This window comes from Littorina saxatilis, linkage group LG1, assembly GCF_037325665.1.
Source record: "Littorina saxatilis isolate snail1 linkage group LG1, US_GU_Lsax_2.0, whole genome shotgun sequence".
Lineage (NCBI taxonomy): Eukaryota > Metazoa > Mollusca > Gastropoda > Littorinimorpha > Littorinidae > Littorina > Littorina saxatilis.
Genome location: NC_090245.1, coordinates 84,555,976 through 84,581,420, shown reverse-complemented (window position 1 = coordinate 84,581,420; position 25,445 = coordinate 84,555,976). Strand labels below are relative to the sequence as shown.

General features: G+C 40.4%; 1 protein-coding gene across 3 annotated transcripts; it reads right to left on the bottom strand.

Annotated features, from left to right (window-relative positions):
- Nucleotides 1-6,631: 6,631 nt before the first annotated feature.
- LOC138982047 (NAD-dependent protein deacylase sirtuin-6-like) lies at nucleotides 6,632-25,435 on the bottom strand. 3 transcript variants are annotated; one of them, XM_070355267.1, is made up of 7 exons: nucleotides 25,322-25,435; nucleotides 16,822-17,120; nucleotides 14,104-14,211; nucleotides 11,718-11,845; nucleotides 11,156-11,241; nucleotides 10,319-10,399; nucleotides 6,632-9,954 (listed from the first exon to the last, which is right to left on the bottom strand). In XM_070355267.1, the coding sequence occupies exons 2-7, from the start codon at nucleotides 17,024-17,026 to the stop codon at nucleotides 9,075-9,077; spliced, it is 1,488 nt and encodes a 495-aa protein (XP_070211368.1). In that variant the 5' UTR covers nucleotides 17,027-17,120; nucleotides 25,322-25,435; the 3' UTR covers nucleotides 6,632-9,074. The 3 variants fall into 3 exon arrangements, with proteins under 3 accessions (XP_070211368.1, XP_070211363.1, XP_070211376.1); XM_070355262.1 differs by having other exon boundaries at nucleotides 25,343-25,435; XM_070355275.1 differs by lacking the exon at nucleotides 25,322-25,435 and adding an exon at nucleotides 17,898-19,489.
- Nucleotides 25,436-25,445: the final 10 nt, after the last annotated feature.

The window sequence follows — 25,445 nt, the reverse complement described above, 5'->3', positions numbered from 1 at the left end:
ATAGATCTAGATCTATCTGTTGATTACAAGTAAGGAAATCATGATTGCCACGCTGGTGATTTTAAACAGATTAAACGAACTTTGAATAAAAGGCGAGGAGAAAGAGATTGTTCATGGTATGATAAATGATTAGTCCTGCCTACGTTAAGGACTTCCATAAGGTGGGGAGGGGTAGAGTCAAAAACTGAGTGAGGGTAGGCCAGATAGTAGGATGACCAGCTGGAGATAAAAACACTCCACTCCCCATGTCTTTACAGTGTTGTGATCAAACTTTCAAAGACGGTAGGTAACAGACAAAAGCATACAGTGTATGCTAATCAAATGAGATAAGTGGTTTTGAAAAATGAAGAGGTACCGCTCTTTGGGTTTTACAATTTTGGTTTGTTGCTTGTTTCTCATCCTTTTGCTTATTTTAAGTTGACCGTGCATTGGTGTGAATTTTATTTTTACATGATATATACAAGAGTTACACCACATGCCGGTTCCTGGGAACAAGCGTTCTGCATTTATTCCGGTGCCACAGAAGGGAGCCGATTTCACTAGTACTACTGTATCAAGGTTTGTTACCTAATACATCTTAACAGTAAGATTTTTTTATTTGTATTAATTGGAACATGTTTGCACATCATTTGTAAGCGACCTCTGTGAATTTGATGGGTTTAACGTACGAACCCTCACTATGGTCAACATTCTGTTAGCGACTGTTTGAAGCGAATAAATGTAGCGGTCAGAAAGATTCCAGAATCAGTTGGGTCACTGGAAACTGTGTTTGTTTGTTTTTTAACCTGAAACAGTAAGAATTATACGAATTCATGAAATACAATTTTCTTTCATTTTGGTCTGTTGTGTGAAGACTTGCTAACCCGGCTTTGACCGACTCTCTGAGATAGTAAACATTATTCAAATACATTCAAATAAAAATGTCACTTTTCATCTTTTGTGTGAAGGGTACCCCAGGCTGATTTCCTGCACCATGGATGTAGAGGAGGCCGGACAGTCTGCTTCTCATTCCAGCTGTGTTGCGTTTTTTTCTGCTCGTGAAGTGTATCGCCACATTGCCAAAGCCATTGGCCAAGAGAAGTCACCCTGTCTGCCCATTTTGCATAGCCTTACATGCTGTGACACTATGTCGTTCTTCAATGGTATTGGGGAATCAGAAGGCTTGGGAAGTATGGAAAGTATTTGAAGACGTCACTCAAACTTTCTTCAGGTTGTCTGCTCCTCTTTGTAAGCTGAGTACCACTGACAGGGCAGCACAAGAGCTTTTTGGTGTACATTTGTAGGACAAAACCAGCAACGTACTGGGTGTAAACAGTGCTAGACGGTACCTCTTCAGTAAAAAGAGCTGCCAAATTGACCATAATCCCCTTACAAGTGAGGTGCTGGTGCAGGACATGAGATTGAGAAGAGCCATCTACCTATTACACTTCCAAACTCTGTGGGCTGACAGTTCAAGGCTGGAAAGTGGGAGTCATTCTGGACGAGCTTTCAAGAGGTATCCAGCGTGTGCCGAGAACTCATGAGGTGTGCCTGCAAGAAGAGCTGTACAACAAAACGCTGCAAATGCTGCTAAGAAGGACTGCAGAGCACAGCTCTCTGCAAATGTGCTTGCATGCCTGTGAAAACTGTCGGCATCTAAACTGTGCAAAAATATTATTGCACCCATTTTCATACCCCAACTCAAACTTTTATTCCTGTGTCATTTTATTCAAACTGTCTATAGATGCCATTAAAGGCTCGCATCTTCGCTATCTGGCACATTTTTTTTTTAACATCATCATTTACGCCGTCAAAATAAGGATACCCTTGACGTGACAAAGAGATGTGACAAAAACTTCGGGTACCTTTTAAAAAGCCGACGACAATTCCTGAGGCACAACTATACGAAGAGAAAGTCAACTTGATTATCCATCCAGAACAGGTTGTTTTATTTCGCCATCTTGCATATTTCTAGTGTTGTGCCATTGTACCTACTGATGTATGTGTCGATCTCACGGATGAGATGTTTATGTGTCAAATTTAAGGGATACCCAAGTCAACTAAAATCCATGTATTTTAGCAATGACCAAGTGGGTTGCGTTGAAACTTTCAGGAATGTGTGTCTACGCACGAGGCGTAGTTCAACCGTTTGAGTACACTTTCAAATCTTCACGAAATGATATTTTAAAAACTGCCACAGGTTTGTTGACTTACATCCCACATATTTTTGACTTCGCATGTATATATGACAGATGGTTGTTTCAAGTACTGCCAAAGTTTCTTTTGAGTATAGACACTTGCCGGAATGTGCTAGTTGTGTAAACACATGAGAACAAACAACGTTTTCGAAATACAGCGATTATGAATTTTAGTCGACTTTTGAGTTGATACATTACATTTTTATCAGTTTTATTTTGGGGGTACCCTTATTTGGGCGGCGGTCAAATAACCCATGTAAAGGCCACCTTTTATCTTAAAAGTGTTCCAGTTAGCCAAGTTGAGTGCCCTCAATAGCATACATTGAATATAACAGCACAGGAATGAATGTTTTCGTTTTGGTATGAAAATTGGTGCAATATATTTATTTTTGCACAGTTTAGGTAATCCACAAATTCTTCAACCCTGCCACCCACACCGTCCAATCATTCTCTGCACCAACAATACATGTATTGTTTTGTTTAAAAATGTGTTTCTGTTAGTTTCTATTGCAAGAGAATGTCTTGTAGCATCAAAAATGCCTAAATACCCTTTTATTGGCGGCCATTTTGAAAATTGTAAAAAAACTACTGATTTCTTAATTTTTTCACGGTGGCTCTGTATCAGGTTTTGTTAAGCAAAAGCAAATGTCCATTTACGCCAAATTTGCTGTTAATCACATGAAGTGAAATATGCCTAACATACCCAACCGTTTACACTGGCGGCCATTTTGAAAAATTGTTTAAAAACTACCCATTTTTTTATTTTTCGCGATGGCTCTGTATCAGGTTTTGTTAAGCACATAAAACTCTTCATATTTGCTTAATTTGGTGTTTGTTGCATGATTTGAATGATTTTGCAACATAGGAGCCCCACTATTCGCGGTAGGATTAGAAAATATATATGTGGGCGTCTTCAATCTTGGCACGGAGAGTGTGACATTTTGTAATTTAAAGTTGGATTGTCACAAAAATTGGCATAGTAGTCCGTTGTTCTTAATTAAACTGAAACACATACTTTTCAAGAGAAAAAAGCAATATTTTTGGCAGTTAAAAGTCCGTTAAATCTCATTTTTAAGCCGATTTTTGTGAAATTTGGTTAGTAGGTCTGTTGTTTCTAACTGAATATCATAACATACTTTTCAAGACAAAAACCAAAGTTTTGGCAGTTTGAAAAACCGTTAAACCCCATTTTTTCACCGATCTTAGTGAAATTTTGTAGGTAGATCTGTTGTCCCTAACTAAATTTCAATTCAAACTTTTGATGAAGAAAAGTAAACTTTTGTCCGTTAAAAACAGTTAAGGTTTGATATTTTTCTTTGATTTTGACGATGTTTGTTTGATAGGACCACAAACCCTGACTGAATTTAGATATACACCTTTTAAGAAGAAAAACAAACTTTTGTCAGTTAAAACCCGTTATATCTCATTTCTGCACCGATTGTGGTCATCAGACGTTGAGGTTAAGCAGACTGATATTTATAGCCTACTCCAACAGGATCAAGCCTGGTACAGGTTCACAGGCCAAATACCTGAGTGTACCGGCTGAATAACAGTGTACGGCCGAACAGAAATATGTACGGATGACGTCATGACGAAATTACGTATTGTAATGACGTTCAGCGTTCCATTTCGTCATTTTGAAGAATAAATTGCATTGAATTTGCTTGTCAAAACCAGTAGCCATTTGGTGTGTACATCTATTTTGAGTTTTGAACAAAATTCAAACAAGCCTTGCAGCATTTCGATTATATATTTTTTTAATTGATTTTACTGAATTTTAAATCGATTTTGTCATTCAAAATTCACTGTTTAGAGAGTAACATGCTTGTGGTGTGTTCTCAGGAGTGTTTTTTCCAAAGTCAAATGTCTCTTGAATCTTTGGGGTATGGCAACATAATGATTTCATAAGAGACATCCATAGTGTGATTCGACTTGCTATTCACAGCACAAAGAAGCCAGTGAAAATGTGAGTTCTTGAGACCATTTGTTATTGAATATGTTAGTGTATGTGCTTTGCTGGCCTTAGATGATTCTACTCTCATATTTTCTTGAAAAATGGATGTACGCGACCGACTTTTTACCGTGCCTGTTTAGGCGAAATGCCTTGTCATTTATCAACTTTGCTTAGCATCATTTAACTTTCATCCTTTGTGGTATTTTCAACACCTGTATCGCATTTGAAAACTGTGTAATTTTAAAAAACGAGCACTTCAAAGTTGCGTGTTGACCGATGTCACACATTTCGTCGCCATTTTGACTCGCTCATCGGATTACAAAAATATATTATAAATTCACAAGAACAGATTTTTGTAATATTGAGCGTTCATTTTATTAGTAAAATGCCTCAGAAGGCAAATGAATAACATTTGGTTCTGTCATATTTGCAGCAATGTGTCCAAACACATCCCCAAAGTTGTACACCTATCAATTTTTGGTCTGTGCTCAGTATCAGAGACGCCCACATATATACCAAACCGATGTCAAATACGAGCTGATTTGGTGAAATAAAGCACATTTCTACTTGCGAAACCCATCGAACAGCCATTAGGCTAAGCGAGAGAGTTCTCGTGATTGTTTTAATTAAAAAACTCATTCATAAAAACTAGAGACTAGGTTTCTGGTCAAAACGAATGATTAATCTGCTGTATCATTCGCTTGTCGGAAAGACAATCGGCCTACGCGCATCTCTCAAATATGACCTGCTCTTGTCTACTGTCTCGGAAGATTTATTCTACTCCCAAATAGCACTTCTTTGCACCTCTTATGACTCCTTCGTCCTCTAGAATCCCGTATCCACACCAAATACGAGCTGATTTGGTGAAATAAAGCACATTTCTACTTGCAAAACCCATCGAACAGCCATTTCCGGTGCTCGATCGCGGACATTTTCAGCTTTGAAGGCTATTTACGGGCAAATATCAATCGCTCCCTGACTTTTTATGCATCGAGAAACAAATTTAGTCATCGCTGAATCAGTAGCTTACCTTAAATCCCGACATAAATCAAACAATACCTAGAAAACAGACAAAACTTGCCTTCACACGTGTCATGAGCGGCCTTCGGCTTCTGTTCGGCCTTTGACCGGTTATCCCCCGTGTGTCAAGGTTTGTAGTTTTGCACCGAGAATTGGGTAGGATGAATGATAAAATACGATGAGTTAAACTAAAACAAACCGTCATCATGTGAGCATTAACTTGTTGTTTCATTTCAGTCTGATCAGTTTTTATTTGCCGGATCTTTGCTATCATTTCAGAAAAGGGAAGGACTGATTTGGTTTTGTGTGTGTGTTTTTTTCTTCTCAAGTTCTGCTATTTCTTTTCTACAAGCGGTAAAACATATTTGATGCATATATATCTAGAATCGTATTTTTTTGGGTGCCTTATTGAGATCAGACGTACAGCCAAACACACACTCGCGCAGTCTTCACACCCGCCCCCCCCCCCCCCCCCCCCCCCACTCGGACACTGACACACACCGTGCACACACACACCGTGCTGTGACACGCTAAAACTTGAAGTCCTACACGTGTGTTTCAGTTTTGCACAGACTGACCAGATATGGGTGCCAACGTCATAAAATGATCTCTGAAGAGGCCATGGATGCGGGTCAGTGAACAACTGCGTAAACACACACACTAATCAATCGTAAATCCGTCGACATTGCGGCACTGAGACAGGGATGCGCAAGTTAGCTACCTGTTCAATTCACCCAGCAAACTCTTAAACGCAGTATATACTTCAGTCCAATAGTGCTAGGGCCATTGTCACTTAAAGCGACGCTGACAGAATAAATCAGTAGAATCAATTACACAGTTGTCGCCCTTTGTTCCATTACGCACCAATAAATCCACCCCGCCCATTTCCCGCCGCGGCGAGGGGAGGTAAGACGTTACAATAAATCAAGTCTTTGCTCGGCGAGGTTGCCGTTCTTGCTGTCACCAAGCTCTCTTTCGACGGTCGTTGGCGCTGGACTCAAATAGTGGAAATTGAGAGAATAATGGAAAGTCCAAAGTGGTAGGGGTGAAAGTGCTCCGATATAGCATTATAGTGTTCCCGAAGGATACATTTATTGGGGCAGAGGAAGAAAAGAGGTTAGGAATGGAGTGTGAGTCGGGGGGCAGCTGGGAGAAGGGCCAGAGAGAGAGAGCTAGAGAGCTAGAGAGAGAGAGAGAGAGAGAGAGAGAGAGAGAGAGAGAGAGAGCTATCTCTGGAGAGAGAGAGAGAGAGAGAGAGAGAGAGAGAGAGCTAGAGAGCTAGAGAGAGAGAGAGAGAGACGAACTGAACTTTATTTAACAAGGACAAAGATTTAAGGCTAGGCCTTTTCTTACAATCTGTCCTTGAACACACACACACACAAACCCACACTTACAGAGAGAGAGAGAGAGAGAGAGAGAGAGAGAGAGAGAGAGAGAGAGAGAGAGAGAGAGAGAGAGAGAGAGAGAGAGAGAGAGAAAATCAAATCTGATCACATTTTATTTTACGAGGGTTGTGGCATAAGCATTACAATCAAGCTTTTTTTTAACGAGTCCTCGCTCAGAGAGGGACAGTCATCAACTCACATATTGATACGAACAAGAAAGACTACTCTAATCACATATTTAAATGGACATTCCCAAGAAAAAGATAAAAATCAGGAGAAAAAAAAACATACCATATAAATATTAAAGGCTTTACATGAATACTAAGCATTATATCTGTACAGTTGTGGAAAATCACTGAACATACATGCACGAGCATATCTGCCATGTGCTGACAAAACCGAGTAAGACCTTTTTTTTTAAATCAAAAAATGAGATTTTTCGTACTAAAAAAAAAGAGTAGAAATCAAGGTGCAGCTTGTGTGTACATTTTTACTTTGTAAAATGCTTAGATAAGGAGATATGAACAAGAAAGTAAAAAAACTTTATAAGTACATGAATGGTACATGGCAAAAGCAAGCAAGTCCAGGGGGTTCCCAATCCTCGTGTATTATGCCGACACTTTCACCTTGTCAAAAAATATACCAGTTTGCTTGTAAAACCAAGAAAGTCCGTCCGCCAATCGCAACCATTATGACGTTACAACCAACCAGAATGCTATAGTTTCAAAACTCTTGTCAGTTGACAGGACAATGACGTCATTTTAAAAGGTGAAAGATTATGACGTGAACTTATGACGTTTTCTTTCAAGCTAAGTAAAGATTCGACCTACAACATTTTTTCTTCTCCAAACAATTCTCCTGCCCCCACCCACCTCTCTCTGTCTCTATCTTTTTTTCAGGAAAAGTATGAGATCGTGCGTGCGTGTGTGTATGTGTGTATGTGCGAGCCTCGCGCGCATGTGGTTGCTAACCTGTGTACATGCATGCGTGCGTCGTGCGGGCGTGTGTTTGTATCTGTCTCTCTCTCTCTTCATTCATAAAAAGACAGTTTCAAATATTTTCACACAAAATTCCATCTTGTGTTCATTCCTACAGATATAAGTCCAAAGTCAGCATTCTGCACTGTTTTGCCATTTCTTTTAACATCACTTTTTTCCCCCCAAATATTGTGACAAAACCAATCAAGTCCACTTGCTTTGATCTGCCTATTTTATTTAGTAGATCTGTAATTCCCACAAAATTCCCAACCGGCAAAACCAAAACCATATACATGTATCAAATTATTATGAAACTCGGTTTGTAAACATAAATTAATGTAATTTATTTTGTCATCTCTGTAGTTTAATCAATATAATCGTCACTGTTGAGAAATTTACTCCAACAGAAAAAGTCGATTTTTTCAGAAGACTTGCTCGGTTTTGTCAACATATGGTAGAAATGTGTTATCAACACTTGGAGCTTTTTTGAAAGAGAGAGAGAGAGAGAGAGAGAGAGAGAGAGAGAGAGAGAGAGAGAGAGGCATTACTTTGTGTTGTTGCATAACACCAAAAACACACACAGACAGAATTCTGCCCGAGTGATATTCTCTGTATAAGGGAAATAACCCCCCCGAAATGTAACTTTTTTCTCTATAGAACCAACTTCTATCCCCTGAGAACTCACTCTCCCCTACAATTCAGGACATTGTGTCCAAGTGTGTGTGTGTGTGTGTGTGTATTCAAGTAGGTCGCTATGTTCTGAAAGCTAAATAATGGAAGGGCGCTGGTCTTGTAGGACGCTTATTTCTGGAGATAGGTGTGACATGACCCTGAAACGCACCAGAAACAAACCTCACAAATATTCTCACGGTTGTGTTTGGTAGCAGTGTGAGAGGTATTTTCTCTGTGAGGGTTCAGTTGGCCAAAATTGATATGAGCAGTTCGTGTGAGGCACTTATAAAACAGAATATTGCTATTTCATATGTTACGTGGATTTCCATTGGTCAATTGGGCAAAACTGAGCTCAGTGCAAAAGTGATATCGACGACATTTCCGTCGATATCAGTTTTGATATCGACGACCTCTTTATTGCTTCCCCACTTCAAAAACAAAAACACCTAAATTTAAAAACAAACAAATATATATATGAAAATGTAATTATCCCATAATTTAGTTGAGCAAGTGACTAAAGACTTTTTTAAAAGAAAAGACATTTTGAAATACTGAAAAGTAGAAGAAAAGAGTCAACAAAAAGATATAATAATCAGAGGGAGGGATATGGAACAGCCAAAACTGAGACAAATACTTATGTAATTTCTTTACAGTAAATACAAAATGTCCAGAGACTTAGCAATATATCTAACATTGACTGACTGTGTGACACTGTCTCAACAGACCATAGCAGAAGATATCATCACACAGTCCGTCAATATTGGGTACTATAGTGTGATCTCCCTTGGTTCATCTCGTTTACAGATTACTTTGATTGAAAATAAAAATCACTGGCAAAATAAAACATTATGTCTTCAGTTTTTATGCTTGTGTGCATGTGTTTCAGAACTTATTTTTCCACGGCAGACTGTGTCCGCTTCAGTTTTTTTGCATCTGGTTGGCAGTCCCATATGTCTGAGGTTCCTGTTTCAGATAGTCCTTTCTTTACAGACTGCTTTTGCTGCTGTTCTAGCGATACCCCAATTTGTTTTTCTGAGGCTTCACAATTTTTGTCCTTTATTTTCACACCCGTGGAAGCTGTAGAATGAAGGTGAGTGACAATATGTGTAGCGAATTTTGACTCTGTAGCACCAGCGGTTATTTGACTGTCTTCATGCTTTTCGAGGCAGTCAGTCACACCTGCTTTTATTTCTCCTTTTGAGTGCTTTGCTGCCTGGACGACTGATGCTGTCTGCTCAGCCTTTGAGTCATCCACCAGGGTGTCTGCTGCCTCTGTTTCACAAGCTTTCCCCGACGGTTCTTTGGAGCCAGTCCTGATTATGTTTCCTTGGTTGCTGCCACTGTTCTCTTTTTTCTCTGGCTCTGCCTTGACTGTCTCACGCTCAGGTGCATTTTCTGACTTGTCTAGCCTCTCATGACCCTTCTTTTTCTTTTTCACAACCTCACCCTCCTCTTTCACTGGCAAGAGATCTTCATCGACGACAGATGTCAAAGGGTAGGCTTTCCATTTGACACCCTTTGTGACCAAAGACCTCAAGTTGACCACTGGCTGTGTAAACCCTGGGATGGCTATCCCCAGTCGCTGGCATAGCTTCTCCATGATGACGTCAACGTATGTGCTGATCTTGAGGTGACACTTCTTGTCGTGCTTGGTCGGCTGCAGGTTGACGATCACCAGCTTCCCGTTGTTGCGTTTGGTCAGCAGGGGGATGTTGCCGCTGGGAACAATCTGCAGGGTGGTTCCAAGGCACACGCTCAGATCGGCTTGCCTGATAAATGGAATACATTGCACAACTTAGACCAGAACTGATCCTGCCACGTGAAGGGTTAAAAACAAGACAGGTAAGTTAATGGAACGAATATTCACAAGGATCTTGATCTCCTGACCTTTCAAGTGGATGAACAAGATGCGCATACAACAGACAGATAATATTGAAAGGGAGGCCACTTAGCTTAGGATGTTGATTCGTCAAAGTCAAGATGACAGGAACGTATCAGTATTGTATATCAAAATGACCTCGTTTGAAAAATGCCAATGTTCCCCTTGTTAGAAAGTGATTAAGTAAAAAAAAAAAAGAAATCACTTCATGATTGTTGTAAGAAGCAGGTGCAAAACAAAAAATGCTTTCTCACCTGCTAAACTCCTCGGCACGCTCCAGGTCCTGCTCAGGTAGTGAAGCTTCCCAGTCTAGCACTGTGTCATGCAGTAAACCCCTGAAAGTATTGCACAACAGAACAAAAGATAATGTAATGTGAATGAGAGATCACTCACTCTCTCCCTCTCTCTGTTACTACTGTTAGGCCTTACTAAGGAATTTGAAGTAAGAAATTGTACTTTCTGCCATGCCATGGGATGTCAAGAATAATCCAAATGTGATTTCAAGAACTAATACACAATACAAACTCCCTCAGTTTAGGCTGGTAAATGCTATCACATACTTCCAGCATGTCCAATCATTTGCACCAGCACAATGTGGCTGACATTGCTGATGACGCTTTTGCAATTACATGTGATGTATGTGAATTATTTGTGGTTTGAAACGGCTTCATTTGTAGACTTGAATGAATAGCTGTAATCTCCTTTTTCAAGGTATAGAGCATGCACTACTTTTGAGAAGAACGAGCTGTCCTTCACTGTCAGGAAAACCTCAGGAGACGTACACCATGCAGGCTTCATGTGAGTTTGGCCGTCATTGCAAGAATTTTCAAGCATGCAAGACCATTCACATTTTTGTGTGCATGTGCTGTCTTCATCAAACAAACATAGTATTTCTAGCTCCTGCAAAGATCAGATTGTGTATGGTCTCAAATGGAGGGTACATGTACCACTGTGCTCACAGCTCCAAAAACAAAACAAGAAAACAACAACAAAACATTGCACTGGACAGACTTCTTGTCAGCTAGTGACACAATCACTGAATCAGGAAGAAACAAATGAACATGCATCAGAAAACAAATCCTTCCAATTACCTGCAAAAACCTCTTGCTTTGGTCTGACTGCAGGCATTCCCAGTGGCTTTCTCTCCCATCGTTGGGACACACTTACTCCGTATGTACTGCAAAAAAAGGCACAGATCAAGCAACCGTTTCAAAAATTCAATCAGCAAAAAGGTAATTAGAAACAAACACGTGGAAAACATCAAATGTTTCAGACATTCCAAACAAGAACAACGGGAAACAAAGAAAAGAACAAGAGCAAAGGACAAGGTAAACTGAATTTACAAACCACAATCTGATAATAATTATTGTGTAAAACTAAAATTCAAACCAGAAAATCACCAACAAAGCCTCACTACCATTCTCAGCAGGCCCATTATCTAACTGACAGACCTGACAACATGAAGTGTATGTTCCATGGACAGTCATAGTCATGATTGAAAGAATTAAATCAAGAACTGAACAAACAGTAATAACTACAACAAAAGAAAACAAATCATGAATGAATCACCTTTGAACGAAGAACAAATCAACCCACCAATCAATCAAAACCATCAATCAAACAAACCTAAAACAAAATCTCGAACATCCCTACCTGTGTGTTGCACTTGTTACACTTTTCCATAAACATGTTGCCGTGGAGCTCTGACAGCCGATCACGGGGAAATCCTGACCGAAGATGGAGACCATCAACATTCTGAGTGACCACATACTGCACAATACCTGCCCATGTAAGTAAAAAGGAACTCAACAACCAGAAAAACATGGAAAGAAACATAATTCCCTAACAAATGATGCACACACTACCCTGGCAATGGCAGTCAGGGAAAGGGTCCATTTAACCTTTGCCGGATGCCGCTTTTGACTACACACTCCCGACGATGCGGGTTTGTCTGAACCCATACATTTGAAAGAGGGTTTTTACCGTTTATTCCTCTAACGACGATGCGGGTTTGTCTGAACCCATACATTTGAAAGAGGGTTTTTACCGTTTATTTCTCTAACGACGGGGTGGGTTCAGGGAAACCCACAGCGCTACTTCAGTGGTTGCATCGAGTTTCTCCCTTCACCGACCTCTTGCAGGGGAGGGAGAGGGGGAGGGAGAGGGGGAGGGAGAGACTGAGAGACTAAGAAAGAGAGAGAGAGAGAGAGAGAGAGAGAGACTAAGAAAGAGAGAGAGAGAGAGACTAAGAAAGATAGAGAGAGACTAAGAAAGAGAGAGAGAGACAAAGAAAGAGAGAGAGACTAAGAAAGAGAGAGAGAGAGTCTAAAAAAGAGAGTGAGAGACTAAGAAAGAGAGAGAGAGAGACTAATAAAGAGAGAGAGGAAGACTAAGAAAGAGAGAGAGAGAGAGACTAAGAAAGAGAGAGAGAGAGAGAGACTAAGAAAGAGAGAGAGACTAAGAAAGAGAGAGAGAGAGACTAAGAAAGAGAGAGAGAGAGACTAAGAAAGAAAGAGAGAGAGACTAAGAAAGAGAGAGAGAGTCTAAGAAAGAGAGAGAGAGAGAGACTAAGAAAGAGCTAGAGAGAGAGAGAGAGACTAAGAAAGAGAGAGACTAAGAAAGAGAGAGAGAGAGACTAAAAAAGAGAGAGAGAGAGACTAAGAAAGAGAGAGAGAGAGACTAAGAAAGAGAGAGAGAAAGAGAGACTAAGAAAGAGAGAGAGACTAAGAGAGAGACTAAGAAAGAGAGAGAGAGAGACTAAGAGAGAGAGAGAGAGACTAAGAAAGAGAGAGAGAGAGAGACTAAGAAAGAGAGAGAGAGAGACTAAGAAAGAGAGAGAGAGACTGGCTAAGAAAGAGAGAGAGAGCGAGAGACTAAGAAAGAGAGAGAGAGAGACTAAGAGAGAGAGACTAAGAAAGAGAGAGAGAGACTAAGAAAGAGAGAGAGAGAGAGACTAAGAAAGAGAGACAGAGAGAGAGACTAAGAGAGAGAGACAGAGAGAGAGACTAAGAGAGAGAGACAGAGAGAGACAGAGAGAGAGACAGAGAGAGAGACAGACAGAGAGAGAGACAGACAGAGAGAGACAGAGACAGACAGTCAGATAGACAGACAGTCAGATAGACGGATAGACGGATAGACAGACAGACAGACAGACAGACAGAGCAACTGACAACAGACATACAGACAGAGAGATACGGACAGACAAACAGAGAGACAGACAGTCTCTTGGAGACAAACAGGCAGACAGACACTGTTCCGCCGCTTTGGTAATTATGGGTGTAGCAGAACCCGCGCCGTCGGCAGAGGGATAGTTACAATCACTACTACTCTTTAAAAGTATGGGTATGTGTGAACCCGCGCCATCGGTAGTGTTTATGTAAATTATCATAATCAATTAATTCTGATGTTTTGTCATGTACACACTAAAAATTTGCAGACAGAGAGCAAATTAGGTGTGTGAGAGATACTTAAAATTTCAAAACGATACCTTTAATGGTTCCAGAGTTACAATGATTTTAGTGTGTCTCTGGGTACAGGTGAACCCAGGAAGCACGGCAAAGGTTAAAGACTCCCTCTCTTTTAAAGACATACGATATTGATGGGAAAAAAAATACGAAGACGTCTCTTTTTGACCCTCTCTTTGGAAGTGAAATCTCTGAGATTAAAAGCCAAACAAAGTTCTTAAAGACGTCATATCATGAATAGTGAAATAACATAACATTTCTGTCGCTTCTTTTGTATGTATTCCAACGAAGTGACAAAGAATTTCGAAAATAGAGTTTGTCTCGGTGACTTCAAATTCAATATTATATTACATGTATACAGCAGTAGAAAGTGAATTGTAAGGTCACCGCCAGGCTGTGCATGCATCCGTTTTGTAAATGACCTTTTTGGTGTGCTCTTAAAAGAAATCCCACATAGTCGGTGGGAGGGTGGGTGCCCTGGGTACCATTGTCCTTGTACATGGAGCACCTGTCCTTTTCAGCAAAGGTGTCAACAGTCATTGTCCGCTGACACTTGTGGTGTTGTCACCACTCACCTGCTTTGTGCAAGGCCACCAATGCCATGTGGGTCAAGGTCGGGCGAGCACTTTCAAAGGTGATGTTCACCTGGGGCTTCTCTCCGCGCTGCTCCAAAGTCCACACACCTATGATATCAAACATTGTCATCATTTTCACGAGTTTTCATTCACAAGCACCTGGGAAATAAATCTCATGTTCCCCAGGGATTCTTCGGCTCTTTTCATTGGTGTTTCCCCAGACCTAAACAGACAACAAGACACTGCTTTGCAAAGTTCCAAAAACGAACTGGCAAACTGGCAAAAGTAAACAAAAAACAAAACTACTTCATGAAAGGTCATACATTTATCAAAAACAAATGAAACCTAGCGATATGTTTTGTCTTCTTACAGAGTCATGGAGTGCGTGTATCTGTGTTTCGATACACAGACGTTCGGAGAAACACGAACGTCAAGTTCAAGTAAAACGACCCCTGACACACACATTTTGACCCGTGCACAAGACATTGTATCGATAAACGAAGCACAAATAAGAAACAATAATAAAAGCAAAGAAAATAGCAACAAGATATACAATGTACAAACATCTAACAAAGCCGAGCAAGCAGAATGACAGGTCTAATGAACAAGAAGGGCAAAGCCCATACGACTCACATGCTTTACACATTTTTCCTACCAAAATACATGTGACCTTGACCCAAGGTCAAGGTCATCCAAGGTCATGCAACACAAAGCTGTTAATTCAAGACATAGGAAGTACAATGGTGCTTATTGGCTCTTTCTACCATGAGATATGGTCACTTTTAGTGGTTCACTACCTTATTTTGGTCACTTTTCATAAGGGTCAAAGTGACCTTGACCTTGATCATATGTGACCAAATGTGTCTCATGATGAAAGCATAACATGTGCCCCACATAATTTTTAAGTTTGAAACAGTTATCTTCCATAGTTCAGGGTCAAGGTCACTTCAAAATATGTATACAATCCAACTTTGAAGAGCTCCTGTGACCTTGACCTTGAAGCAAGGTAAACCAAACTGGTATCAAAAGATGGGGCTTACTTTGCCCTATATATCATATATAGGTGAGGTATTGAATCTCAAAAACTTCAGAGAAAATGGGAAAAATGTGAAAAATAGCTGTTTTTTAGGCAACATTTATGGCCCCTGCGACCTTGACCTTGAAGCAAGGTCAAGATGCTATGTATGTTTTTTGGGCCCTTGTCATCATACACCATCTTGCCAAATTTGGTACTGATAGACTGAATAGTGTCCAAGAAATATCCAACGTTAAAGTTTTCCGGACGGACGGACGGACGGACGGACGTCCGGACGTCCGGACGGACGGACGGACGACTCGGGTGAGTACATAGACTCACTTTTGCTTCGCATGTGAGTCAAAAACAAAGAGGTACTGAGTCGGAAACAAGATCGCGATTCTTTCCTTCACTGCGGCACGAGGCAAATCTTATGTAACCTTTGACCAAACATAGCTTCCACATTCGATCACTCAGCTTAATATTTACAACAGAAAGCCGAGGGGGTGGAATACCGAGATGAACCTACAGAACTGTACATCAGACCTGGGAACCCCTGTTTTGCACTTGGACTAGAGTATACTTAGACAAACTTGGAGTATTTTCAGAAACAATGAGCGTACTCGATCACACCGCATTTGTGAACACCCATGATTCAAACATGCTTCACACACGTCCGTCGCACCGTTAATAAAGTTTACAAATACATAAACAAATTCGTCTTTCAATGTTTACTGACAACAACTAATCATGTGTCAAAATACTGGATCGGCCTCGGGATGCGCTTGTTAAGAAAACTAGCCTTGGTATTTTTCTCTTCGTATTTTGTTCCCACTGAACGTACTGATCGTATTCTAGACAATCATGCGTACAAAATACGGCGAAATCGTATGGGTTCCCAGGTCTGGTGCATCCTCAAACCTGACATATTCATCCAAACATTTAATGAACTCAAAAACACAGAAAGTTGCTTTCACACGCCATCTTTGATTGCCAGTGGTTATCAAACCGGGACTCGTGTGGTTATCAGCACGGAACCCGTGTTTCAAAGCATGGCTCCCTGGGTTGATTGTGCACTTATTTTCTCACTACCAAAATGATGACAAAAACGATATTTGGTGGTTTGTTGACAGACCCGCTTTTTTGTCGGTCCTCGGGGGGGCATATCAACTTTTGTTTCATATTTATTGACCAAGGCCGAAGCCTTGGCCAATAAATATGAAACAAAAGACGATATGCTCCCCCTCGGACCGACAAAAAAGCTGGTCTGTCAACAACCCATCAAACATCTTATAATGTATTCATTATTGTTTTTATCATCCTTTTTTATCATTATCATTTTGTGAGTTAGGGAGTATGGGTGTGTTTGCATAATATATATATATATATTTCTATTTCTCTTGTTCAAGATGACTTTGTTATGATTTCCGATTCTCATATAATTTGCATGCAAGTCATTTGCAGTAGATAATTTTCTTTTTTTCTAAAAGAGCCTCCTTAACTTTTTTATTTTGACTTTCATTTGTCAAAACTCCTTCTCTCTCGCTTGCACGTTTGCCTGAACAAGGACACTGTTCCTAACGATCACCTGTCAATAACAACCACTTTTGGGCGGTCCCTTGAGTTGTCGTTATAGACAAATTCTACTGTATATTTTAATTCCTTTGGGGAAATCGTGCAGCCTGTGTTCACAGTCACATTACCTTTAGGTCCCCTGAAATCCGGAATGCCAGCAGCGGTACTGATTCCTGCCCCGGTGTGGAAGACGACATAGGAGCTGGTGTGCACCATCTGGAACAGTTGGTCCACCTTGGTCTCCACCACGTCAGGAGGGTCGAAGGTCTCTGGCTGGCCACACTTCCCTTTGTGGTCATAGGATGACAAGCCTTCCGCATAGTTCACCGACATGATGCTGTCTTTTGAGTTTGTAAATGTGATTCCTGGCCCACACTGCCACAGGTCCCCACAAGGTTTGAAGACTTGAAATGAATGTGAAAACTTCCTGAAGAAGACAAAAAAGTGATAATTGATAATGATATAACATGTAATCGTAGTGAATACATCATTTTTAATTATAAACTTGAAGTTTTGGAGGTAACTCACTAACTGTTGCTGTGGTTATGGTGGTTGGGTCTCCTAAATTGGCTTAAAACACATGTTCAGTTCCTTTTATCCTCTTTAGTTACAGGGAGGACCCCCTCAGAGTAATTAATCATATGTCAGCAGGGCCTGCCTGAGAGAAAAGGGCAGTGCTCCTTCCCCATTCACCCTGCAAGCTGACCCCACTGCTGCTTATGGGACAGAGAGAGCAGGGCTCCCCTTCCCCCACTCTGGAGAATAGCTCACTGCTAACTGTGCATGTAGCCAACTTAGCTTTAGTGCTACATTTTGTATTTTGTATAGACCTTGCATTACTAAGCCCACATATGGCGGCATTAAAGTAAAAATTAGGTGTTTGTGTTCGAACAAAAACTGAGGCAAAAGGACCAACACTACAAATAATGTATGGTGATGTTTTCTTTAAAGAGAATAAAATTTTCTTTCTTTTGATACCAGTATTGGCTTGTGATTCCACAGCAGTGTTATTCACAGCATGCGTTAAAGCAGTCAATGGTCAACAGAGAAATCACAGAGCCAATTAGAGGCATAATAAAAATCTATTTATAAAAACATGCAGTATGTTTTTTATAAAGTTCAAACGTTGTACACGGTGTTATCTTCTCTGTTAGTATGTCTATTTAGCTACAATACTGCAAGCTGACATGTCAATCAGTTTTACCTTTCACTTGCTCGAGTCCATTCTTCAAACAGTAGAGAAATGTAATTCAAATACAGCTCACAAGTATCCAAACACCCAGTTAATAAAGGTGATATCAAGTCCAACAAGAAATTCAAGTACACAGTTTCATAATTCCTAACACTGTTTAAATAAAAGAGGAACGAATCGGTTCAAACTCTTGAAAAATATCACATTCACATACTCTCTGCTTGTAGTTCGTGTGCGAGAAGTCTATTAAGTTATACCTTCTTTTTTTCCATGCAAATGAAGCTGAAATATTTTGTGAAATTGTGGCGCAACAAGTACTAATTGTATTCTGTTGTATGTAATAGTCTTAGTCTTTGTTGTGTTTTTTTCAGAGCCGAATGCAAGCTTTTCTCTTCAACACAATGACTGTAGCGTGTCTTGAGTCGGACCTCACCGCCTTGTTCCATAAAGAGTGCCAGCCTCACACCCCATGTTCTGATGAAGGTGTCGTTTGAGGATCACACATATGTTGGGGAAGTTGACGCAGAAAAAAGACATGCAAAGTCGAATGGACCTTTGTATGTCATCAATGCTGTCTTCTGCAACTGGCAGTTGAAATCTGCTGAATTGATGGTTAAATACAGACAGTTCAAGTCTCTGAATTTGGTGCAGATAAATGTTGTGCAGCCTAGTGTGAATTGTTGTTTGAAACTTTCTTCCCTGTGTCACTGAACTTTGTAAAGTCACATTTGATGGAAATAAGTGATCTTTGACAGATATTCCCTACATTATTCTCTGGCGGTTCATGATTTTGAAGCTGTGTTGTGTATTTCCTGAGCACCTGACAATCCACAAAATTTCATCAGAAACACATAGTCATAGTCACCAAAAATAAACAGTCTCAGCTGTTTTACCTGCCATTCCATGGTTTGAAGCATGGATAGTTGTTGTGAGTTGATCACAGAATGGGCCCAACAATCTTCAGAAATTTTCCGGGCTGTCCTTATTACACTCTGCCAATGTTGCAATGACACAGGTGTTGTGTTTGGAGTTGGCCTTTTGCAAGATTCACCACCTGCAGCCATCACCTTGAAAGAACCACTGGTCACTACGGTCACCACCTACTTTTATCCACACCTCGTCTTCTGGGATGGTGTCATTGTGCCATGTTAGACGACCACGGTTATGGTACTCATCAAGAAACTTTGAGACAAAAGCTGGCACATCATTATATATAAGCCATGGGTGCAGCCTGCAGGTTCAAGTTCCTTTGTTTTCTCCATTTCACTCTTGAACTCGAGGGTTCTTAACTGCACCTCAAATTCACCACACTGGGCGTCGATGTGACTTTGTGAGCTCTCCTTTCCTTTGCTTCGCTTGCGAATGTGACGCCAAGCTGTTTAAAAAAAGCGTTTATGTACTCTATATAAATTTGGTTAGTGACAGCCCTGGTCTTGTTCTGATGGCTGCACCTTGTATAGTGCCATCACATTCACCTCTCCACATTTTGCTTCTGCCAGAATGATTTTTGTTCTAGCTTTGGTAGCTGTCCTGAACTCAGAACTGTGCTATTTTAACGCATCCTCTTCAGTGCCCCTTGAAACATTCATTCTTATGTTTTTGAGACATTGTGCTCTCTTCTTTTTGAGGAGGGGGGGGGGGGGGGGTATACATGCATCCTTTGTTGGTTGTCAGGCTTTGGGAATTCTTGTGAGTATTATTGGTTGTCCCCTTGTCTTGCATCGTACAGTGACTTTATCAGCTGATTCTGCTAATTTTATCATGACTAAACTGTTCAAGATGGGCCTCTTAATTCTACCTTGTTTAATGGTGCTTCTAACTGGTGTGGCGGTCTCAGAATTCTTTTGTGGGATGGCAACAGTGATGCATGCCCGATGCTGACTGATTTTGTTTCTTCTGTTCTCCGTATCTCTACAGGTATTGCAGTAAGGCATGTACTTGTCGTATCAAGACTAAAACTAAAAGCGAAATCAGTGTACGGCATAGCTGCCAACCTTCTGAAGTCAAAATCCAGGAGCCAGGGGGTCCAGGGGGACCGTTTAGTCTTGAATATGAGCAGGGAGAAGTTGTAAAATTAGGGAGATTCCCGGTAAATCTGGGAGGGTTGGCAGCTATATGGTCGCCACTATGAAGCTGAAATTCTGGTTTTCGTTTTGGCGCTCCAAGTCTTTTTTTGCTAGGCCTCCCACCTTTTGACTGGCTCTTAAAGTGACTGCACGGTTTACACTCATTAACACACACACAAGGATCAAACTCCACCCACAAATCAGCTGTTTTCTCAACATCCTCCAAAAGATGTTTTAGTGTTCCACTTCCAGTGACAGGCTGCTTGAATATTTTCAAAGAAAGCAGTCGTTTCTCACATAGACTACAGACAGTGTTTGAGTGTTTCCCCTCTTGGTCTTTCAGTATGTTGATACTGTTAAGCAATGAAATTTCACTGGCATATTTTGTGCACAGAATACTGTTTTTGTTCTGATCTTTAACTATTCTTTTACTTTTAGACCTTCCTCCACACAGTCTATACAGTGAATTCACACAGTCTGAATGCATCTCAGTAATGAATGTTCAGTTTCTATAACAGCATGAGTGCACAATCAAGAAGACCAAAAATCATAAATCCAAACAGACTAGCATCACCGATTGCACACAAAGGAACACAAGTGTACTGTGTAGTACCAAAGGTAGTACCACTACCAATAATTTCAGTGCCTTCTTCTACAGAAACTCAGTCGCACAAAGTGAGAAAAAAACTAGCAACAGCAGACTTAAACCTCAACTGGAAAGAGAAACTAGTAAAAGAGGAAATGTCTGTGCACTGGTAGTAGTTCTAGTAGTAGCAGGGGTTCACATCCATGAAAGGTGGTAGAGGACAAATGTCCTGGACAATGCAAAAGTGATACTGATAGGACATTTGTCCTGAACAAAAATAAATCAATAGGATTTTTTTTTCGCAACAAAACGTACAAATGTATTTAATTAAACTTGACTAGTTTCTTGTCACAAAGGTAACAGAACAAATACAAACGAAGCCACGCGCGGGGGTGGGGGAGGGGGTAACGTCTTTCTTTGGAGCCGAAGTTTCACTTTCTAGAGCGACGGTTTCATCTGGCCTTTTTCTGGCACCAATTTTCGTTTCAGCGGCATGTTGCTTTTTCGGAGAAAAAACCGTGAAGGGAGGCAACTGTCAACCGGCTTGGACGGAGTTGGAGCATTCAGAGTTGCGACCCTTGGAAGTTCTTCTCTATGAAAAGCACATAAAGTCTCCTCACGTTTCGTCTGCATGGAGAGACACATCGCTTCGCAAAACATCGATAAAATAGCAAATCAAACGTAAACTGGAAAGTACTGACAATGTCCGGATCAAATGAAAGCATAATCGGACAATGACCACTTTGTGACAAAAACAATAGGACATGTCCTCTTGCATGAAAAATGTACAGAACATTTGGAAAAAATATCCGTGTATGTCCGATGTCCGACGTGGATGTGCGCCCCTGTAGTAGTACCACTATCTCTCTTTAAAATAATAACTTTGGAACGGCAGCATGACAGAGTTGATTACAATTTACAGGCTTACAAATAGTACAAATAGTACCCCCTTGGAAGAGGTTAGCACTAGCACAGTAGCAGAAAACAAAGAGCGCTAAGTACACCACCAGGCGGATTCTGGCACTGCCTACCTGAGGCAGGAGGAATGTCAGTTACTCACGGGGATCAATAGATTTCAGACAAACGGGGTGTGAGCATCTAAGGAGAGCAATTTGGGGATAGACAGGCTGCCATGAAAGTTATTTTTATGTAAATTGTCCTCCAGCAAAGTCTAGAATAAAGCGCAAAAACACGTGACATAGGGGTTTTACTAATAGTATTAGTAATACAGTCGACTCCGGTTAATCGGCCACTTTTGGGACTGACTGAATTATGGCCGATTATCCGAAGTGGCCGATTATCCGAACATCGCATCGGGAAGTTCCTCAGAACAAAAATGTTGGATGTTGGAAGTTACTTATGGTAGCGGAAAGCGGAAGTTTCGTGTATTGGCATACGTGCTCTACATGTCTCCAAAGAATGTGTCCAGTGTCGTCTGCTTCTGTTTGGCACTGGCACGTTTCCTCACTGCAGCACAGACAACGTCCAGGCAATGCAGTTCTTCTTCCCCGAAGGCATTTTCCAGGGCATAGACGCTCAGAACTTCAAGCGCATTTTTTGCAGCCACTGATGTGATGGGTGGTTGATCTGGTTCTTCATCAGATTCCTCTGTTTCTGTTTTTGTTTCTGTTTCTTCTAGTCTTGTTTTTTTTCCACAGATGCGTTCCACGATGTCTTCCTCAGTCAACTCGCCTTCCACAGAGACGATGTTGTCATCTATATCGTTGAAGACCTCCCCGTTGACGATTTCTTCTGGCAATGAAAAATCCTCGGGGTCTTCTGTATCACAGTCCACGAGAGGGGGTTGGCCAGGACGAATGAATCCACCTTTTTTTTCACCATAGGCTTTTTTGAACTTGATGCTGTGACGGATTTTCCAGCGAGATAACCATCCTTCCGTAGCTGTAAACTTTTTGCCAAACTGCTCTCCAAACTGTTCAGCCTTCACTTTCAGCATTGGTCCGCTTACAACTTGTTTTTTCTCACGAAGCATATTGAACCAATCAACCAATGCCTCGTCCACGTCATTGTCTTTTCCTCCTCTTTTCCTTTTCTTTGAGACAGACAAGCGTCCACCTACAGCTTCACTCCTGAGATGATCCTCGTCGTTAATCCATCGACAAAGGGTTTTTCTTTGGACCCCTAACTGATTTGCAAGCTGAGGACAGGCACAATACTGAGCAACGAAATGCTGACATGAGCATCAAAAATAAAAAATGCTCAGATGGAAAAGTCTATGATTGTAATGGGAGCTAAAACACAGCTTTACCGGAAATAAAAGTCAAAACATAATTGCCTTCATGTCTCTTTCCTTTATTGATCGTCAATCATAGGTATGCATGGACAATGATGTAAGTACTTGGTGGACACCAACTGCAAGATATTTCTATCAAGTTAAAACTTTTGGAATCTTTGATTTTGTCTAGTGTTTGAGTTACATTTTATCCATAAAATCCAGCCAGACAGCACCTACATTTTCTGTAAATCAATTGAGCAAGAAATAGTTGTTGTGAAGACACCATTACTTACATCATTTGGCAAGTCCATCACTTTTTTACAAGAACAAGATTAGGCAGCATTGTAATGCTGCTGATTTAATTGATCACCTTTCTGGTAGACCATGCAACACAACTGAAAACAAAAGTGAAGGCCTGAAAATAATATGGCAAGTGAATCAGATGTAGCGTAAGTTATGAAGACACCAAGCGTAAGTTATGAAGACACCAAAATTGTGAAGTCTGTTATGCTTGAATTCTAGTACTCTTGAAATCTAGTCTGGTGTGTAAGAGGTTCCTGATACAGTTTGAAATGATCAAATCATACTTGACTATTCAACAATGGCAAATATTCACAGTTACAGGCAAAGTCTGAAAATTATTACGTAAGTTATTTTTGACACCTGAATTGTTGTGTCCAACATTACCAACATCATCAATTATCATCGTTTCACAACTGATTATTTTTCTTATTCGCTTGTTTTTTTTCTGTAGAAGATAACATACGTAAACATGTTTTGATTTACATTGTATCTGCCATCTACCACAATGAACTGAATTGCTGATTGCGTTGGTTCGAGTGACACGAAACGAAAATGGTGTCAGAAATATGAACGTAATCTAAAACAAGCCACACTATTAAAATGCAGGAAAATGTAACTAAAATTTCCCCTTCAGAGCTTTCTTTATACAAACTCGAAGAAACTTTAAGTCAATCACAAAAATATCAACTTTGGTGCAAGAAAAGGTTAAATTTTCCTGACGTTCGTATTGAAAGACACCAAGAAATGTCGGTAGAGTGGCGAGAATGACGAACGAAATCCACTAAGTTCAGCATCAATTTAAACAAATGCTGGTGATTTTGGATAAAACAGGAACAAAAGTAGTTGCCTGTTGGGTAACTCAGCAAAATCAATTAGGGATCGATGATTCTTGAAGTTCGTCTGTCTGAAAAACTCTTGAGATGTCGTAAGTTTGCGCGAAACGCCAAAGACACGAACAACTTCCAGGTCAAAATACCTCCTCTCAATGCATTGTGGTAAAGGTGAAGGCCATTTATTCGTAATCTGTGGAAATTTCCGCAGTGCATTGAGTCGATTGACATTCGTTCGTGTGCCTGTGTCGACTTCGCGTTAGATTTTGGAAGTGCAAAAACGTAAGTAACGCAGTGACGCAAAACGTCGGATATTGCCTTTCACACATTCTTTCACAACCCTAGGTCTTCTGATTGCTTTTATTTGTGCTAGATTGTGTCATTTTATTCAGTAACTTCCAATTATCAGTGGAAATATCAAGTTGCATGTGAAAGATATGATGATGGTATGGACTTCGATCAGCGTGTGAAGTGAGACACGAAGCATTACTTACAGAATGCAATTTTTTCGTCCACGCTAACGACACATTATACGGTAAAGAAAAAAAATGAGCATATCTAATTGTTAAATACACTTAGTTTGACCAAAATAAATACAAACATGACACTACAAACTGCTTCACTTACCATTGTGCTTTCTCAAACAAGATCACTCATTTTTGTCAGGTTTCAGTGGCCATTTTAAGTTGTATTTTCAATGGAAAATAATCAAAAACAAAATAACCATCAACAGAAAAAATAATCTGTAAAATGATATTAATTCTTTATTCTCTCTTTAATCACAATACAACAACATTAACAACCAGAAGAAAACAGTTCTTTGCAAAAAAAAATCCAGAAAGTGGCTACCATTCATTTTGTACTTTTTGCTCAGTATTGTGCCTGACCTCAGTTGCAATTTTGATGTGTTAGGCGGATATCCTTTCACTTTGTCCAAGAATTCAAGTTTTTCCAAGACGCTGTAGTCTTTCCTTTTCGTCGCCATGGTTTGTGCAAAGAGGCTTTCGGCACAAGCAAGTCAGTGTTTGACTGTCAGTTGTTTCGATCACAGTGTGTAAACTCAGTAACTCACTGGCAGACCTTTGTGCTGTCATGTGAGTAATGATCATGGAACCACTCACAAAAACGTGAAAAGTGTGAGGTGGCCGTTTAGCCGATGTGCAAAGTGTTCGTGGTGGCCGATTAACCGAACATTCTAACTATGAACTATGAAGAAAAGATTCGGTCCCAGGGAAAATTGGCCAATTATCCGGAATTGGTCGATTATCCGGATGGCCCATTAACCGGAAATGACTGTACAACTACTACTAGTACTAGTTACTAGATTATACTTCAAACTAAAACAAATTATCGTTCATTCTGTCTGTCTGTCCCGCTTTCCCTGAAAGGCACACACCATAAAACTCACAGCTCACCAAAGAACGACATGTTTATACCTTCCTTGCGATACTGATTGTATAATTTGTAGTACCCGTCCATACAAAACGCAGACACTGTCAAGTTATTGTTGTTACCGCCATTTTGTAATGTAGAAGTCTT